Below are 20,083 nucleotides of genomic sequence, written 5' to 3' on the forward strand. Positions count from 1 at the left end.
TGTATTTTTTTTTTTTTTTTAGTAGAGACGGGGTTTCACCGTGTTAGCCAGGATGGTCTTGATCTCCTGACCTCATGATCCACCTGCCTCGGCCTCCCAAAGTGCTGGGATTACAGGCGTGAGCCACTGCGCCCGGCCTATCTTATTTAATTCTTATAATTGCCGCATAAGGTAGACACTATTATTTTCATCATTCTATCTTATTAAGGGCTAAACTGAAGCTCAGAGAGGTCAAGTCACTTGCCTAGAGTCACACAGCTTGTTAAGTGGTAGTGCTAAGGCTGGAATGAGGCTGGCTTCTGTGCTCCTTAGGCTGCCTCCTGCGTGAAGGGTGATGGGGTGAACAGTGCCGCCCGGCGGTAATGCGATGAGAATTCGTAGTCCTCCCCTGGACTTTTGCTGCAGGAGAAAGCCTTTCACTGCATAATAGCGCTCTTGCCCTTGGGGAGAAGTTGGGGGCACTTCATCTCCAGCAAGAACTGCACACACCACCTGCGTGTACAGGCACACACACCAGATGGAGGCACTGCTGCAGACACGCAGCTTCTTGCCATTTCTTCCTGCCTCCTGCCCTCCTTCCTTCCCTGCCTCTCCCTCCCTGGACATACCGCTCCTCTTCTCTTCCTGCCTCCCTTTCTTCAGACATAGGTACCTTTCCAGGTAGTTAGCATGTAGCAGGGCTCTTCAAGGCTGTTGGATGAACTGAGTGACTGTACTTGGAGGGCCTAGTAGAGGGGTAGGAAGACATCGAGGTGGGTCAGCCATGCGTGCCCCCCAGGGGTGGGTGGGGCCTGCTGGGCAGCTCCTCTGATCAAGCCTTCTCCTGCCTGTAGTAGAAGCTGCACCTGGGGTGCATCTTTGTCCTGGGGAAACACAGCACTTATGTGTTTTCACGTGTGTGTGTGTGTGTGTATGCGTCTGTGGGCAGCATTGGAGCTGTGGTTCCTCCTTTCCCCTCCCCATCAAAGTCCAGCCCAGAGGCCTGGCAGCCACTGATTTCTCGTGGGCTCTCTCCACTCTGGTCTGCAAGTGCAAGGGCCTCCATCCTTGGGTGGGGTCCCTGCCAGTTCCAGTGGCAGTCATTCTTGCTGCCCGTGGTCTGTCGCCTGCTCCTGGGCATGTTCTGCCTTTCTTGCACTCAGATGCCCCCACATGGTCACTTAGGGCTGGCTCTTTGCTTGACAGTGGTTGCGGTAAGGTCATTTCAAAGAGCATCCTTCTTAGTATGTTTAAATAGCTATAGAAAAAGCCGCTGCACCCTCACCTCTTCAGAGACCCAGCGAGCAATAATGCGCTCACTCTGATCTTGGGGGAGTTAGGAGAGGGTTGGGTGTGCTTAGCATGTTTGTGATGTAAACGGTGCCCATCCCTGAGCTGAGCAGGACCTACATTTTGGGCTTCAGGTTCTCTAAAATTCTCTTAAATTGGACATTATTACATGTCAAATTTAGTTAACCTTGGTCAGTAGAGTCTTGGGTGGGGATTGTTTGGCCCCTGCAGAAGGGCCTGTGTTGAATCTGGACTCTGTCACGTGACTTGGCAACATGGCTGTGAGCAGGAAAACAGCTCCTAGTTGGCTTGAGAGGTTCAGACGAGATGGTGTGTGCAAGTGGTTAACACCAGGACATAGCATATGTTAAGTTAGCTTTATAATTTATTTTGGATATCTACCTACCCATTCACCCACCCACCTACCTGCCTACCTACCTACACCTTTGTGGTTTAGACCCACTGCCGTCCCATGAATTGCAGGGGCGCGGGAGAAGAGTAGGAAACCATGGGTGGGGACAGAGTGTGGGCTTAGAGTCCACTGAGAGCCTAGCACGTGAAGGGAATGTTGTCTCTCTTTGGGTCATCCGTCGCTAAAGGCCTGAGTTCCCTTTATCCTTTGAACAAAGTAAAACAAGGCAAATGGTGATGAGACCTAACTCCTGATGGCAGGGGCTGTAGATCCCTTCAGGGGCCTAGGTGAGAGGCCATAGTCGCTTGGGTCCCTCCTGCTCTTAATGGCCGGGTTAGGGATGGAGCCCAGCCCTGCCGAGAAGGTGAGTCGCCCAGGGCCAGGGCAGGAAAGGCCAGGCTCAGCTGTGCAGAATAGAAGAATGGGCCGGGCACAGTGGCTCACGCCTGAATCCCAGCACTGTGGGAGGCCGAGGCGGATGGATCACTTGAGGTCAGGAGTTCGAGACCAGCCTGGCCAACGTGGCAAAACCTCGTCTCTACTAAAAATACAAAAATTAGCCCAGCGTGGTGGTGTGTGCCTGTAATCACAGCTACTTGGGAGGCTGAGGTGGGAGAATTACTTGAACCTGGGAGGTGGAGGTTGCAGTGAGCCAAGATCTCGCCATTGCACTCCAGCCTGGGTGACAAGAGCAAAACTCCATCTCAAAAAAAAAAAAAAAAAAAAAGCTGCGGTGTGCGGTGGCTCATGCCTGTGATCCTAGCCCTTTGGGAGGCTGAGGTGGGCAGGTCACCTGAGGTCAGGAGTTCAAGGCCAACATGGCGAAACCCTGGCTGGGAAAAAAAAAAAAAGAAGAGTAGAGCTGAGCGGTGGAGCAGTGTCCCAGGATAATTGGGAAATGAGCATTTCCTCTCTGGTACCTGGGCTTGGCACAGGAGTCCCAGTCATGCCCTGCAGCTGCCTCTGCAGAGAGCCACAGGGCATTAGGGATATTCCTTGTAATCATCCCACGTAATGTTTGTGCTGCGTGGAAGGGCATGTAAAGGAGTGTTCTCTGCACGGTAATTGACTCACTCCGTCATCACGATTAGTTAGGAGGCGCCCAGAGCAGGATGATGATCAGAGGTTCCTCATCCCCATGGAACTGGGGCTTAGAGAGGCCACATGGCTACAAAGTAGTTTTATCTGGATCTTCCCCTCTATTAAGCAAGGGCTGGCAGAGCCGAGTGTGCTACTGAAGGAGCAGACATGTGTGGGCTTGGTGCCATGGAAGTGGCCACAGGCAGAGCAGTAGCAGACTCCACTCTGGGCTCAGCATGGCATCAGGTACTTGTTTACATGTTGTTGTCTCCCTCTAAACCGAGTTTCCTATTTGTTTATCTTTGTATCCAGTACACAGTAGGCGCTCAATAGATTTTTTGAGTGCACCCCTGTGTCTGGCCTTATGACATAGAGACCTCAGAGGTGGACAGGGCTGAGGTGTGCTGCTTGTGTGTGTGAGGTCTGGCCCACCCTGCACCTCCAGAAGACAGTGAGGCCCCAGCCAGGTGGACAGGCTGTGGACAAGGGGCTGCAGCCCTGGCAGGAGGGCCTGGGAACCAGACGGGCACCACCGTTGTCAGCTATTTAGCATTTCTGGAACACCTCTGTGTGCAAGTACCCAGGAGCTGTGGGGGACTCAGAGGCGCCAATGAGACATGGCCCCTCCCCTCCAGGAGAGTGGCCTTTCAGGAGGATGGAAGGCTTTCCTCAGTAATTGTGACACCACCTAAGCAGTCAATGGTTATTTGTTGGATGTTGCTGAATAATTGAAATAAAGGGCTGATGAGCCTTGGAAGGTGACTGACATCAGAAAAAGTAGGGGGCTTTGGAGGGCTCTGGGCCCATGCGCATCTACAGTGATTCCCAGCCCACTGCCTGGCCCCTCACGCTGGGATCGGCCTCTGCAGGTTGGCCTGGGCACGGGTGTGTGTGCAAACATATGTGTGTGTCTGTGCAGCATTGGGGTACGCAAGCATGTGGCTGTAGCTCTGCAGAGCCTGGTCCCGGGACAGGGCTCTGCCTCTTGCAGAAGCCAATTCATTTCACTGAATTCCACGACCACAGACAGTCCCTGGGAGGCCAGCCAGCCAGCTGGCAAAGGCTGGGCATGCTTCTTGTCCCAGGGGGCCTGGGCAAGTAGCTGGCTAGATCCGGCAAGTTCATCCCCTCGACTCAAGCACCAACTTGAGACATCTGCTCAGTGGATGCTGGGTCAGTAGCATCCGGTTTAAGTACTGAAGGGAACACACGTATATCAGGCTGGCTGTCTCTAGGCGAGGGCCTCAAGAGACATAAATCTCTTGTGGGGAGGGGTCCTGTGTCTGGGCACAGCCAGCCCAGAGTGTCTGTGCCTGTGAATGCCAGTGTGCCTTGACCTTGGATTGCCTGTATCTTTATGGTGTCACTGTGTGTGTGTCTGTTGACATGGTAGGGTATAGCGGCATGTTGTAGTAGAAAGACCGATGGACTGGTAAACAAAAGATGTAAATTTTGGTTCTAAAGGCTTCCTTTCCTGGCTCTCTGATCCCTGCAAGTCAGATAATCTCTCTGAGCTTCAGGTGTTTCATCTGTGTAATAGAAAAAAATAATACCAGCTCTGCTTTCTGTAAAGTGTAAGAATACAATGAAATAACACATGTGAAGATGCTTTGTTAATTACCATGTACAGTGCAAATGTGAGAGATTATTATCGTCATAGCCCAGCGCATCAGAATGAGACGTTGTATATGGCTTAAAATAATCCATCCAGTGAGCAGTGTTGAAATGTAGGTCAGATCGTAGCCTCAGAAGTTTAGAGAGAGGAACCACCTAATCTCACAGGCCACCAAATGTGAAGGTGCTTTGAAAGCTGCAAAGAATGACATAAATGCAAAGTGACAATTATGTTTAAGTCTAGAAGGGACGTTTTAGTCCTCTTGTTTCCTAATGTGGAATCGTAAAGATCCGAGAGGCACTGGAACCTCGTACACAGTTGTATTTGTACGGGTTTGTAGATTTGTACGTGTGCCTCTGTTTGCGTCTGTGGACTCATGTCAGGCACCTACTCTGTGACAGTCATTCATCAAGTGCCTGCCTTGGACTAAATGCATCAGTCTAGGCATTCTGGATGCCAGCATGAATCAGACACCCACACTTCCCTCAAGGAGCTGACCGTTGCCATGCTGGGTAGGGGAAATATAGGAGAGGAAGGGTCTTTCAGCTCAGTCTAGGCAGGGGATGGGAGGAGGGGGCCTAGGGTCAGGGAATTCAGGATACAAGGCTGGAAAAGCGAGTAACAGTTTGTGGATAAACCTGACGGGAAGGTGGTGCGGTCAGGAGAACAGTCTATGCCTAGGGGATGAGGCCGGAAGCAATTTGCTTTCGCACTTGGTGCTGTCTGTTGGGACCACAGTGTGGAGAAGAGACCGAGGCGATCCAGCCAAATCCTGGGGACCGTCCTGCACATGAGCTGAGGAGCTTGGCTGGATCCTCCTGGTCCCCGGGAACCCCCGTGGCAAGGGCTTAAGCTCTGCAGAGTGGCATAATCAGCTTTGCATTTTGGAAAGCTCCCAGAGCCCCAGTATTGCCACATATCTTGCAGCAGGAGCGCCCGCCAGATGTTGGGCTCTGTGTGATAGTGAGGGATCACTGCATATGGTGGGCGGCGCGCTGGGATTTGCACAAGGCAGGAAGGGGGATGGGGAGGATGGAGTGGGAGTGAAGTACGAATCAGGATGTGTGGAGCGGGGGAAGGTAGCAGTTCTTGAGTGACTATCACGTGTCAGCTTTTGCTACATCACCTCATTTAATTCTTATAACATCACTGTGAAGTAGATATCATCCCATTTTATAGATGAGGAAAGCAAGACTCAGGGAGGTTAAAGAGCTTGAGGTTATTCCTAAGCAAAGAGCAGAGCGAAACTCCCAGCCCGGCTCTGCCCTCTCCAAAGCCTACGTGTCTGGAATTTCCACCCGCTCCCCCTGCACTGGAAGTGTGGACGAATCTGGAATTTCCACCCGCTCCCTCTGCACTGGAAGTGTGGACGAATTCAGTCCCCTGGCTTGACAGATGAGGAGACCAACCTGGGCTCAAATCTGTTCCCGCAAACTATGTTCCTGTTTTTCAGCTGTCCCACCTCACCACGGATCAGATTCTTTTCTTTCAGAGTATTAGCAATGCCTCCTAATTCAGGGCTACTTGCAGATTTGATAAGCATATTTTACATTCCTTTGCTCAACCCATCAGCAAAGATATGGAATAAAACAGACCCCGTGACAGATGCGAGAATGAACCACTTGCTACGCTTCCTTGGAGCCGTTGAGGGGCACAGCCCGAGCCATCTGCTCACCCTTCTCGGCGTGTTAGCCCCCTCCCTCCGCAGGGGGAACCTCAGGCAGGCCCAGAGCAGAAGCATCGCTTCCCGCTTTGCCCTGACTCCATCGCAGAAGAGTTGGCAGAAGAGAACGTGCTTTTCACAACGCTGCGCTTAGGGCCAAATGTCAAGGGGAAGGGCGAGGAGTTGTTCAGACCTGGTTCTCGTGGAGACTCCAAGCACGACCCAGAGGCATGCGGGGCCTGAATGCTGGGCCAGCCGTAAAGCTCCTTGCACCAGGTGTGGGGTACACACAGAACCCCTGCCTGGCACTCCCCGCCCTCTCTGGACCTGTCAGGACCTGGAGAGGTGGCCTGGCACCGGGGGGTCCACCCCTTCCTCCTGGGCTGGGTTGCACGGAATTGAATCCAACAGGGAAAAAAATGTGCCGAACACCTACAGGCCCGGCACACGTGGTGTAGGTGAGAGATGCCAGCAGGACTGCATATGGCAGAGGGGTGGCCTGTCGGGGCCCCCAAAGGCTTTCTCCGCATGCCCAATGGAAGCTGGTGCCCATCGTGAAATGTCAAGCGTCTTTATTTTTAGGTCATTGCTGTGTGGTAACTGTGGTTCCCTTTCACTGATCAGAAGCTCTGGTTGGCTTTCACATCTCTGATTAGTTCAGAATAAAAGAAAGTCAAATGACTCCCACTGTCACAAATGCAGCTTGTTAAAGAAATAGTTTAAAGAACAGAATTTATGGGCAGTAGGAGTTTTTCCAGCATCTGCCCTAGGCGCTGGGGATTCAGCAGTAAACAAAACAGACACAGACAAAGGGGCAGACCCTTTGTGAAGCTGTCTTCTCAAAACCTGAGAAGCAGACAGGATGGACACCTCCCTACCCCCATTTTATGGATGAGGAAACTGAGGCTCCGAGAGGCTGCTCCTGTAACTAGGAAATGGACAAGCTGGGCTCATGCCCACTTTGCTCTTTCCATGACCTCACATGACCCCTAATGATTTTACAAGTGCTGATCAAGACGGTGCCCATTTGGCACCGGTAGAATCGGATTAGAAGCCCCACCTCAGCCTGAAATTCTTAACAGTTGTGTAGATCCAATCAGAACCTTCACAAATACTAAGCTGCACTGGCAATGCGTCCTCTCTGTGTGATTCTTTCTTACACTGGGGGGTCTGGGGTCTTCAGAAGATGGTTCAGAAGCAGCAGGCCTCCCCTCCCATGGGGCGTGTGCCCTTGGGCACCCTGAGCCCTCATGAAGGCTCCTGCGAGTTCGCTCCTCCTCCTACAGCATTTCTGCCCTCACCGCCCCTCTGCTGTGCTTTCCTGAAAAGAGCCCCTGAAGGATCTCTGGCCTCGGGGCTGGCCTCTCCCTCCACGATGGCACGGGGCTCCCCAGTCCCCTGGCATCCTTTCCAGTTGCTCTGCTGAGCTCCTTAAGTTGCCGTCTTTGGCCCTTCTCCAGCCCTCACTGCCGTGTCACTCTGCACAGCTTAGTGACAGTGCTCTTGAAGGTCAGCCGTTCTGACCCCTAGCCAAGGCTCCTCATCCTCAGTATCTTTCTCAGACAGCTTTGGTCTCCGGCGTTGGCAGCCCTCCCCTTCCTTGCTCCCACAACACACCAGGGTCCTCTTCTGCACCTCCGAGCATTCTCTCTCTATCTCCTGTGTGAGCTCTGCCTCTCTCCAGCTTGACTGTGGCCACCATCTATGCTAAGACCGGGCACCTCTGTTCACCCTCCATGTGCATGTCTTTGGAGGCCTCCCAGAACTTGAGCCGTGATGGTCTGCCCCGCAGACATGCCTCAGCTGGAGGATGGATGGAGGGGCCAGGGATGCTCTTCCCGCTGGTCTTATATCTACAGCTGGCACAGTAGGTTTCCATTTGTGTGTCCCACTGTCACCTAAAAATTAATGTGGCAAACCACAAGGTATTTTGCAATCACAAAAAATGAAAGTTGAGTAGGATGTTGAGGGCCATCTTACTCAGGTCTCCAGGAGAGCTGTGGACCGTCTTCTCCCTCTGTGCTGCCAGCACTGCCCTGGGTTGGCCCCTCCTTGGGGAGGGCCCAAAAGCCATCTTTGGCTCCTGACATCGTGCAGGGTATGAAGAGCAGCCTGTGGTCCGTCTGCAGGGTCAGGGCGTCTTTCTCCCCGCTTCCCCAGCATCATTTCTGCTGGGGATTAGTCATGCCAGAGCCCGGCTGAGTCAGAAGGGACTTGTGGGTGGTTTGTGGCCAGGCTGGAGTAGTGAGGCAGGACTTTCTAGGTTTATGTCTCTGTGCCCCAGGAGACAAGCATGTCAGGGCCCAGCCGTGCACAGGTGTTATGTGAGGGGTGGGGAGTAAAACAAACTTCTGTTCCAAACTCGGTGAATGCAAGAGATGGAGAGGAGCTGAGATTTGGTCCCTGAGATCCTCCTGCAGGCTGACAGGCATGCGCGGTGCCAGCTCCACATGGCAGGGGTGTTCACAGCTTTAGAAGTTCTCCACTTTCCATAGTTGTCCATTTCGAGTGTTGCCTGGACTTCAAATGGATATTGCTAAATTTAATATTTCTTTTCACTTTATTTTCTTTTTTTTCTTTTCTTTTTTTTTTGAGACAGAGTCTCGCTCTGTCTCCCAGGCTAGAGGGCAGTGGCATGATCTTGGCTCATTGCAACCTCTGCCTCTCAGGTTCAAACAATTCTCCTGCCTCAGCTTCCCTAGTAGCTGGGACTACAGGCGCCAGCCACCATGCCCGGCTAATTTTTTGTATTTTTAGTAGAGACGGGGTTTCATCGTGTTAGCCAGGATGGTCTCAATCTCCTGACCTCATGATCCACCTGCCTCAGCCTCCCAAAGTGCTAGGATTATAGGTGTGAGCCACCACGCCCAGCGATTTTATTTTCAATAAAGGTGATTCATTAAGTAGATCACAAATGTAATTGTGTATCTGTGAAAGCTTTCTCGTATAAATAAACTTTTAACTCAAATCCTTTATCAGAGCTTGTGTTATGATTTTATGGTTCGGAAAATGTGGTCATAAAGAGAGAGAGATGCCTTCTGCTGGGGCAGCAGCGTCTGCCCTGAAGTTCCCCCAAGGATGTATTATTTTTATATATGTATAAATTATATATTATTTAGATACATAAATATATATTATTTATGTATCTAAATAATATATAATTTATATATCTAAATAATATGTTATTTAGATATATATATGGGTGTGGGTTTTTTTTGTAGAGATGGAGTCTCACTATGTTGCCCAGGCTGGTCTCAAACTCCTGGCTCAAGGGATCCTCCTGCCTTGGCTTCTCAAAGTGCTGGGATTATAGGCGTGAGCCACGGTGCCTGGCCAAGGATATATTTTAAGTGGGGCTCTGAGGGGTGACTCAAGCCTCACCAGGCAGGAGGGGAGTTGGTGGGGGCATATTACACAGCCCTGGAAGTGTGGCTCGTGGGACAGGAGGAGGCTGGGGCTGGAAGGGAGGCCAGGGCCAGCCCCAGACAGGCCTGGAATGCTACACTGCTTGGATCCACCTCTGGCCTCACAGGCTGTGTCTGTGCCTGCAGGACGGAGAGGAGCAGGAGGAGCCGCGTGGCAAGGAGGAGCGCCAAGAGCCCAGCACCACGGCACGGAAGGTGGGGCGGCCTGGGAGGAAGCGCAAGCACCCCCCGGTGAGTGTCGCATCCTATGTACCCTCCTGTGCACACACACAACACATACGTGCCTGGGCTGTCGATGGCAGTGATGTGTGTCCTGCAGGGACCTGGAGACATTTAAGACCAGGTGATGGGGTGTACCCCTCCAGCTGCAGATACCCCATTCTTCACATCCCACCCTCACATTTCCCTGTTTTCTTATTTATTTATTTACTTTTTTACTGAAACGGAGTCTCACTCTGTTGCCCAGGCTGGAGTGCAGTGGCGTGATCTCAGCTCACTGCAACCTCCACCTCCTGGATTCAAACAGTTCTCCCGCCTCAGCCTCCCAAGTAGCTGTGATTACAGGCACGCGCCACCATTCCCGGCTAATTTTTATATTTTTAGTAGAGGCGGGATTTCGCCATGTTGGCCAGGCTGGTGTCGAACTCCTGACCTCAAGTGATCCGCCCACCTTGGCCTCCCAAAGTGCTGGGATTACAGGCGTGAGCCACCACGCCTGGCCACATTTCCCTGTTTTCTGCATAGAGAACTGGAGGCCCTGAGAAGCCAGGGGACTTGGCTGTTTGGTCTTGGGCCTAAGGCTTGGACCAGGCCCCTGACTCCTGGCCTCCCTCTGGAAGGGAAGCAAGAGGGCCTGCCAGAATCCCAGGCTGGACTAAGATCTCCCTGGACTGTCTATGCAGGCCCCTCCCTACCACACTCTCACCCTGGGTCTCAGCCCCCATCTGGAGGGGAACTGAGGCCTGGGAGTCTGATCAAATGGGAAGGGGGAGATGCAGGCTGAGGAGTCTCTGTGAGGGAGCAGGAGAACCAGGGCCCTGGGGAAGGAAGTCCTGCAGGCATGTAGGCTGCAGGGCCAGCCCCAGTGCCAGGCTTCTGGGAACCAGTGCTGCTGAGGCCTGGGGGCAGCTCTGGAGAACAAGACCCCTGGGCTGTAGGAGCCTAACTGGCTTATGTCTTAAACTCAGATGTGGAGCAGTCATTATTTCCCAGCACCAGAGACAGCTGGTTCCTTTCTTTTACCCCCTTCCAGCTGAGAATGGTAAACTTGGAGCAAGAAGGTAAGGGGGAGTCAGAGGCTCTGGATTTGTTACTCAGCCCTTCAAAGAAATGTTCTCAGCAGGCATGGAGCCCAGGACTTGCTCCCTTGGGGTAGAGAGCTGGGTTGAAGGTGACTGAAGTGAAATGGGACAGTAGAGGCGGGGGGTGAGTTCCTGGAGGTGGGAGGTGTGGGAACCTGCTGTGTACTGAGATGCACCCCTGCCAATTCTGCCTGAAGATTTGATGGGGGGGGTGGGGCCGGAGTGAAGTCATTTTACTGGTAAGTAATTTTAAACCTTTTAATATTAAAGCAAACGTGGATATGTAATGGCCTGGAATGAAAAATTCACGTGACGTTGAAAGATAACACGGGGCTTCAGAGAGGACTTTCTGGCTGGCAGCAGACTCCAGATTCCCAGGGCCCCTGCACCCTCCTCTACCCACAGGGCACCTTAATGGAGAAGGTGTGGGAAGAGAGCCAGGCTGGAGTCAGAGCACACTGGTGACTCCACATTTGCAGTGTGCCCTGCCTCTCTCCTGAGGCTTGGCAACGTGCAATCTGCTAAGCAAACTCCCCTTGTCCCCGTCCAGTTTCTGAGGACAAGAGCCACCACCTGTAGCAAATAAAGACCCATCAACCCTTTGACTCATCTTTGTGAGTCTCTGGAATCAGAGGGTAGCCACATCGCTGAGAGGTGGAGTGAAGCACTAGGGTGAAAAGGTACAAGGAAGTCAGGGGCAGGAGTGTGGGGACATCACCTAGACAATGACAGAGAAGAGGGGCACGGCCGAGTGAGGGGAGAGGGGCTGGCGGTCCTACATCCCCTGGCCTGAAGCACGCTCCAGTGCAGAAGGGAAAACACTGTCTTTGGGGTCCAAGAGACCTGAGTTCAAATTCTGGCTCCACCACTGACCACCTGTGTAACCTTGAACTGCTGCTGCCTGAACCTCAGGTTCTCCTTCTAAAAATAGAGGAGAAAAGGATGCATTCCTCCTTGCCCCTGTGAGAATGAAATGGTGCAAGCACCAAGGAGCCTCAGCAAAGGTCGGGCCTGCCCCTGCCTGGCCAAACCTTTCCTCTTCAGGAGGCCACGGCAACCGTAGTTTGACAGAAGAGCAGCACCTTGATTTAATGCTTCCCAGCATGTGTCCTTGAGCAAGTCACTAAACCTCTCTGGGCTGCTTCCTCATTGGGAAAATATGGCTGCCAGTAAAACCTGCCCTGTCCATCTCCTGGGGCACTTGTCAAACAGCAAAACAGAGTCCAAATGTGCAGGCTGGGCCAGGCGCAGTGGCTCATGCCTGTAATCCCAGCAATTTAGGAGGCCGAGGCGGGCGGATCACCTGAGGTCAGGAGTTTGAGACCAGCCTGGCCAACATGGTGAAACCTTGTCTCTACAAAAATACAAAAATTAGCCGGGCATGATGGCAGGTGCCTGTAATCCCAGTTACTCTGGAGGCTGAGGCAAGAGAATCGCTTGAACCCGAAAGGGGAAGGTTGCAGTGAGCCAAGATTGTGCCACTGCACTCCAGCCTGGGCAACAGAGCGAGACTCCGTTAAAAAAAAAAAAAAAAAAAAAAGTGCAGAGCTGGCTGTGTAAAAAATCTGTTCCACTGCAGAGCCCAGTGTCCACCAGGCTGGGGTGCAGGCCTGTGGGGTGGGGGCCCAGCATCGGCCTCTCAGCAGCCCTGGGAGGCGGGGCGCATCCCGTGCCCCTCGTGGTCTGGATGTGTTCTAGCCCAAGTCCTAGGTTACACCTGCCGTCGCCTGGCCTCTCAGGAGAGGCCCAGGGTGAGGAGGAGCATGGGAAAGGTGAAGCTGATTGAGAAGTCAGCTGTTGGGAAAGCGACTCCTTGCACATTGGAGGAACCGAGAGAGACTGACCCCGAGGACAGCAGCCAGCATGGCCCTTCCTGGGAGCCCATGTTGGGGGATTCCTGCTGCAGCCAAGGCTCAGCCCTTGTGGTTGCAGGTGCTGGTCCTGGCCTCTTCCCCTCCCATGCAGGAGCACAGGAGAGATGGCTTCTGAGGACCTGTTGCAGCTGTGGCCCTGGGAATAGATTTGCCAGGGAGCTTTAAAGCAGCTGAGTGTGTCATCCAGCTAAGCCTGGGGAAGGAGCTTGGCTCAGGTCCTGACAGGTGTGACGGGGGATGGGGACTGGGAAGTAAGAGATGAAACCCTGGCTGGAGGCTGTGAGCTTCCACAGCCGGTGCTGGACAGGGAGGGTCCAGATATACCCACTAGTGCCCTCACCAGGTCCCACCCCCAAGCCCAAGAAATCCTGGGCTCTCTCCTCCTTTTGCCCCCAAGGACTATCTGTCTGGGCCTTCAACAGGCATCTGTCCCTGGGTGCCTTCTGCCCCCTGGCATTGCCCTCACCCAAACCAGACTCCACCTGCCCCCCCGCATGCCCAGGCCAGTGTGCTCCCTTCACGACAAACACTTTCCACTTCCTGAGCACTGACCATGTGCGGGAAGCCACCAGGGGAAGATGCCTTCTATTTCAGTCAAGTGTGCTGGAGAGAGGAGGCCACACATAATCATAGTAAATGTAGCATTGGCACGTCCTTCTTCAGGAACCCTCCGGGACTCCATTTTTTAGGGGACAAGATCTGAATTCCAGCCCCTCACCATCTGACCACTCGTTCCCCTGCTATGCCTGATGCCACCCCTTTGGCCACAGAAACCTCACCTTCTCACTGCTCCCCAAACACACCAGCCAGCCATTCGTCCTGCCCGCCCCTTACACAGTTCCACAGCCTGCCTTCTCTCCGCCTGCCCCAGCACCACAGCCCGGCAGAACCTAGCCTGAAAATGAAGCCCAGTTCAGCCACTGTGACCCACACTGGCCTCTCCCTTCTCGAACTGTCTCTAAAGTTAATAAAAATGAACTGATAAAGACAAGTTCCAAGCCCACCAATCACACACATGGGACTGCAGTGGTCTGCAGACCTCACTTTGAGAAACATTGGTTGTTACCTGTCGGTACAGAACTGAGTATAACTGTTCAGAAGCTTTTATGTGTGTGTGACAATGTTGCCACATCCACGTGCTGTGATTTTATATTTTACAACCGTATCATTTCTTGGTGCATTGAGAATTTAAAAATCTGAAACCAAAGCTTGAGCTTTCATCCCTGACAGTTTGAAAATGCACCGCCATTGCATAGTCACTGAGCTGTGCCACACTGAGTTTGCCTGCCTCACTGAGGACAGAGACCAGCAGTAAAGGCTCATGGTTATGCAGCATGTTACTGCCTACAAAGGCCTTTTACAGGGGTTACCTTATTTGATGCTGACAAACCTGTGTGAGGTAGTTGGGGACCACTTTCATTATCCCCACATTCAGAAGAAGAGACTGAGGTTCAGAGAAGATGATCAGGACTTGGACTTCACACCTCCCAGCTGCAAAGCCTGTGGTGCTCTTTCCTCCTTATCACTGCAGCCATGCAGTTTGGCTACTGGGTACCTACCCAGGGGTTCTCTTTCAGTTAATATGTGAATTCAGGGCTGCTGGAAAAAGTGTGTGGAACTGGTCCAAAAAGCATACAAAGAAAATGTAACTGAAGAGAGTTATTGACACAAATACCAGGGAGCCTGTGTGTAAGTGCCGAAGGCTGCAAGGGGCTGAGGGCAAAGAGGTGGGCCTGCTTAAAACCAGCAACGGCCTAGTTGTCTGCAGCACTGGCCAGAGAGCCAGGATGCTGCAGTCAGAGCCGGCAACAGGAAACAGGAAGTCAGCTGCAGGGCAGGGCGGGGCTTAGGAAGGGAGCTGGCACCTGGGCCAGGGCCTGCGGGCTGGCCGGTGCCCATGATAGGGAGGCGGGGGCCGGTGCGTGGAGCTGAGCCCGTGTGTGGGTGTGAGGTGGAGAGGAAGGGGCAGCTTCTAAGGATGTTGCAGGGTGACAAGTGTGGGTGTCTGAGGCTGGTTCCTGCCTGGTCGCCAGCCCAGACAGTCCTGCAGAGGCCTTTGTCCTTCGTGGGTGGTTCCGGTTGGAGCCCTGAAGGGCGAGTTTCTGCCTTTGCCCACCAGGCCCTGGGGGGTGAGTGGCCCTGTGGTGCTCCATCCCCTATTTACTAGCGATGTGTATTTATTCATTGACGATTTATACCCACCAACTTCCTCCAGGGTTATTTTTGCTCAGAGGGAGCACTCTGAGGTCACCTCCTGCTAAGAATAACCCAGAATGGGAGGGAGGAGGATGAGGGGGCCGGGCACTGGTGCTGAGCTCAACTGAGCCCAAGCTGGTGTTAGGGCTGACCCTCCAACACCGCAGGAGTGAGCCAGTCCAAGAGGGCAAACTGCCCCACTTCAGAGCAGATGACTTGGGGTAACCTAAATGGGGAAGTCAGGGAATCATTCTGCTGCAGGCAAAAGTCAGCGAGGTACAGCTTATGGCAGCTGTTGGAGGTTTGCAGCACTGGCTAGCTTTCCAGCCTAATAGGACCTTTGATTCTTCTCCAAGTTAAGACAGAGCTCAGCAGCCCTGCTTGTTTTCAGATCAGAGCCGCTCCTGGGCTAACCCTCCGGACCTCGGCTGTGTGACATGGTGCCCCTAGCTTTTATGCACACAACTTCCTGACATCGTGTCTCCCACTCCTGGGCTGCAGCCCTTGGCCCACCCCTGGAGGTGGCTTTTATTCCTGCGAGCCTGCATCAGTACACGCTGCTACCCACTCTGTCTCCTCACGTTTTGGAAGGTGTGAGGAAGACAGGCCAACACACTGCTTGTGAGGTAGAGCCTATGGTTATGAACCTTGCAGCTCCACCCACCCACTCCCCAACCTGAGCGGTGAAATCAACGCCCGCTACTGGAGTGCCACATGGAAGGGCCTAGCCCGTGGTGGGGACTTAAGTGCAGTGGGACTCCTAAGGATGCTGGGGAAGCCAGGGAAGATGGAGGAGGTGGGGCTTGACCTGGGCCTTAGAAGGGAGGTGACATTTGGAGAAGTCAAGGGGAAAGTGAGAGGCACCCCCGACCCCAGCTGAGCTGGGTGTGAAGGAAGGAAGGCATGCAGGGCGGGGCGAGTGTGGGGAGGCCCAAAGGCAGGGGCCGTGAGCACACAGGCACAGGCCTGGCTGAGGGGACTAGGGATTCATTGAAAAATGTATACGGGGCTGGGTGCAATGGCTCACGCCTGTAATCCCACCACTTTGAGAGGCCGAGGCGGGTGGATCACTTGAGGCCAGGAATTCGAGACCAGCCTGGCCAACTTGGCAAAACCCGTCTTTACTAAAAATACAAAAAAGCCGAACATGGTGGCACATACCTGTGGTCCCAGCTACCCGGGAGGCTGAGGCATGAGAATCGCTTGAACCTGGGCAGGCAGAGGTTGCAGTGAGCCGAGATTGTGCCACTGCACTCCAGCCTGGGCTACAGAGGGAGACTCTGTCTCAAAAGAATAAATTTTGTATACATATATAATAAATAGTAGCTGGGTATGGTGGTACACCTGTGGTCGCAGCTACCTGGGAGGCTAAGGCAGGAGGATCTCTTGACCCCGGGAGGTTGAGGCTGCAGTGAGCCATAATTGTGTCACTGCACTCCAGCTGGGTGACAGAGCAAAACCCTGTCTCAAAGAAAGAAGAAAAATATTCTCAATCTTGATTGGAAAGGTAGTTTGCAGGCAGCCTCAGGGGCTTTTACTCTTTATCCTCTCTGAAAAATGTGTTATCTGGAAGGTTGTGAGGAGGCGGATATGACGTGATGGGAGTCGTGTTTGAGAAATTGGCTCTGGCACCCATGAGCATGGCGTTCATCCCTGAGCATGAGCACATGCTGGGAGAGGGGAGGGGGCGGGGGCGCCAGCGAAGTCCCAGGGCCTGTGGGGGGTGGCAGTGGCGGGGCAGAATTGGCCAAGCCTATGCTGCTGGCCCTGGGAACGCTGGAGAGGAAGGGGTGAAAGGAGGCCCTAGCAATGGCACAACAGGGACAGCATCAGCGTTGTTGTCAGAGACGAGGCTTCTGGAAGGGAGCAGATGGGGAAGCGGCCCCTGTCAAGGCCACCTTACATAGCTGGTCTTATTTGGGGAGCATTTAAGTAGAATCTCAGAATCTCCTTTTTTTTTTTTTTTTTTCCAAAAATAATCCCTCTGTTTATTTTCATCTCTCCACATCCCAGGGCCACCTTCAGCGAGTCATTCATTCCCACAGGTCCTGGCCTTGGTGGCCTTCCTGGGGCCCCATGAGCTTTTGTAGGGCCCAGGCTGCACCTGCATCGTTCCTCCTGTTGCAGGTACGCGCCAGCACACGCATCGGAGGAGAGCTGTTGACATGGGTTTTCTTTCATCATCCCCACCTAGAGAATTTTGTACATTTTGGTTCTCCTACCTCAAGAAAGACATAAGTGAGTTGGAAAAGCTCCAGAGAAGGGCACTAAATTGATCAAGGGGAAGGCAAGGCTGCCAAGAGAGGCCAAGAGAGGACAGACTAAAGAGATTAGGACTCCCCAGTCTTCAGAGACAAGGGCAGAGGACGTGATTAAGGCTATGAAATCATGTCGGGTGCAGCGGGCTGAGCACAGCACAGCTGGGGGGCAGAGGGAGGACACCCATTAGAAATTTCAGAAAGGTAAATGAAGCACAGAAAAGACAGCACCATTTTCCATGGTGGGTTCCCTTCTTACCAAACCTGTCACCCTAGGGATGGCAGAAATTGAAAACAGAAGCAACTTCAAAAGAGATTTACTTAACGTATGGGATCTCTCATATGTAATGGCTTTTTTGTTGTTTTTGTTATTGTTGCCCAGGCCAGAGTGCAGTGGCGCAATCTTGGCTCACTGCAACCTTTGCCTGCCGGGTTCAAGCAATTCTCCTGTCTCAGTTTTCTGAGTAGCTGGGATTACAGGCGTGCACCACCATGCCTGGCTAATTTTTTTTTTTTGTTAAGGGTCGAAGGGATTTATTGAAAATGAAAGTACACTCCAGAATGTGAGAGCAGGCCTGAGCACAGGGGGCTCAAAGGCCATTTTTTTTTTTTTTTAGTAGAGATGGGGTTTCACCATGTTGGCCAGGCTGGTCTCGAACTCCCAACCTCAGATGATCCGCCCGCCTCGGCCTCCCAAAGTTCTGGGATTACAGGCGTGAGCCACTGAACCCGGCCAGCATAATGGCTTTTTAAAGGGAGCCTCCAGCTCACTCTGAAATCCTTTGAGGTTGACTTCAAAGAGCACAGCCAGGCCCTTTTCCAGGTGGACCAGTGTCCCCGCTGGAAACAGAACCCTGAGTGGGCCGACCACTCACCGCGCATGGTCATTCTGACATCCATTTGCCGTGGCTTGTGACGGCCTAGCCAGGCCACGGACTGAGTGACCTCTAAGGCTTTGCTGAGCCCAGAGTTCTCTCCTCAGACACATGGGTGGAGAGATCTCTGGGGAGGAGGGAGACAGGCAGCTCCCAGCAGATGTGGTAAGGGGAATGGTAGGACCTGGAGGGGGTGCCCAGGCTGGAACCAGAGTTTCCAGAGTCGGCCCTCTGTGGCCTCTGCCCGGCCTTTCTTGGGCACTGCACTGCCGCCTCTGCCTTCTCTGAACCCTGGGGGCGTTTGTGAGCTTGCGCTTTTCTGAGACTCAATCCAGAGCAGGAGTCAGCCTTCAAATGACTCGCCTGTACCTGGGCCATTCTGGAAGCTTTACTGCTCAGAGGCGTGTGACCCAAGGCGGGCCTCAGAAAAGCGAGTGTCACTCCATCCCTGACCCCACTGGCTGCGCTTTTAGCCACCCCACAGGGAAAAGGGAAATTGGAGGAGTCAGGGTCCTAGCTCCATAGCGTTGGAGCTTGCTCCATCCACCCCAGGAATGCTGAGCAAGGGGGCATCTGGGGACCCCTGGCCCCTCCTGGAGTGGGCATGGGGCAGGCCTGTCTGGCTCTCCCTGCCACAGGCCACTTCCAGCTGCTATCAGATCTCTGGTGAGGGCTGCCACGGGGAAGGGGGCTGCAGGAAGGGCGGGGGCGGGCAGTCGTGGCCCCGTGCCAATGCTTCGGGGGCAGAGCTGCCCTGCTTATGTGGACATGCAGCTGTTTCCTGAAACTAGAGTCAACCTGGAAAAATTCAGGCTGGTTGAGGGGTGATGGGCTTGCAGAGCCGAGGAACTGGAAGGAGCGAGGAGTTGCAGTGCGAGTGGAGGGGCTCACTGGCGTGTTTGTGTTGGCATCGCGCAGCTTCCTTGCACCCCTCTGTCCTGTGGCTGGCAGTGGGTGTCTGCAGGCGTGGCGGTGCCTCCTTCTCAAGTCTGTGCATGTGACGGTGAAGAGTCCGTGGCTGGCCTGATGCCAGAGTTCCTGGGTGGCATGGAATGGATCTCACGGAGGCCTTAAAAGCACCATGGCAGGCCCGGCCCTCTGGGTGACCAAGGTGAGGTCGCCCCTGCATCTGCTGGACTCTGGGGGAGAAGGCAAGAGGAGCTCCCGATGGGAAAGGAAGAGGCAGGGGAGGAGGGAGAATGGTATCTACCCACCCCCCACCCCCACAGGACCCCCCTTCCCCGGTGAGCACTGCATGTGGGCTGCAGCCTGGGGACAGGGCTCCTTGCCCCAGGTGCCAGGGCCTCATCTCCCCTGTGCCATGACCCTCACCTCTCCTCCTCCTGGGTTTTAGTTTTTCTGTGTAAATAACTATAGTAAAGCAACACTTAAAAATCACTTCTGGCCGGGCGTGGTGGCTCACGCCTGTAATCTCAGTACTTTGGGAGGCCAAGGTGGGTGGATTACCTGAGGTCGGGAGTTCGAGACCAGCATGGCCAACATGGCGAAACCCCATCTCTACTAAAAATACAAAAATTAGCCGGATGTGGTGGCACACGCCTGTAATCCCAGCTACTAGTTGGGTCTGAGGCAGGAGAATGGCTTGAACCCGGGAGGCGGAGGTTGTAATGAAACGAGATCACACCATTGCACTCCAGCTTGGAGAACAGAGTGAGATTGCGTCTCAAAAAAAAAAAAAAAAAAAAAATCACTTCCATAAAATTAGCTGGATGTGGTGGCACACGCCAGTGGTCCCAGCTCCTTGGGAGGCTGAGATAGGAAAATTGTTGAATTTGAGGCTGCAGAGAGCTATGGTCACACCCCTGCACTCCAGCCTGGGCAGCAGAGTGAGACCTTGTCTCGAAAAAAAAAATTTTTTAATTACTTCTGTAAAAATAAAAAGTGAGGTGTGGTGGCAGGCACCTGTAGTCCCTGGTAAAACTGAGGTGGGAAGATTGCTTGAGCCCAGGAATTCAGGGCCACAGTGAGCCGTGATCGTGCCACCGCACTCCAACCTGAGTGACAAAGTGATATCCTGTCTCTTAAAAAAAAGAAAAAAAAATCACCTCACCATATTGGGAGTTTCAGACATTGCCCCACCCTGGGACGCAAGGC

General features: G+C 53.3%; 1 protein-coding gene across 3 annotated transcripts in view; it reads left to right on the top strand.

Moving 5' to 3' along the window:
• Positions 1–20,083, top strand: part of DNMT3A (DNA methyltransferase 3 alpha) — a 109,825-nt gene that overhangs the window by 32,603 nt on the left and 57,139 nt on the right. For all 3 annotated transcript variants that reach the window (XR_010136322.1, XM_024242369.3, XM_024242368.3), the window contains exon 3: positions 9,591–9,695. Coding sequence is in view for 2 of the 3 variants with exons in the window: in XM_024242369.3 (XP_024098137.1) it covers positions 9,591–9,695 (105 nt within the window). In the remaining variant the exon portion in view is untranslated. The remainder of the gene's footprint in view (positions 1–9,590; positions 9,696–20,083) is intronic.

The sequence above is a fragment of the Pongo abelii genome, chromosome 12 (assembly GCF_028885655.2).
Source record: "Pongo abelii isolate AG06213 chromosome 12, NHGRI_mPonAbe1-v2.0_pri, whole genome shotgun sequence".
NCBI lineage: Eukaryota > Metazoa > Chordata > Mammalia > Primates > Hominidae > Pongo > Pongo abelii.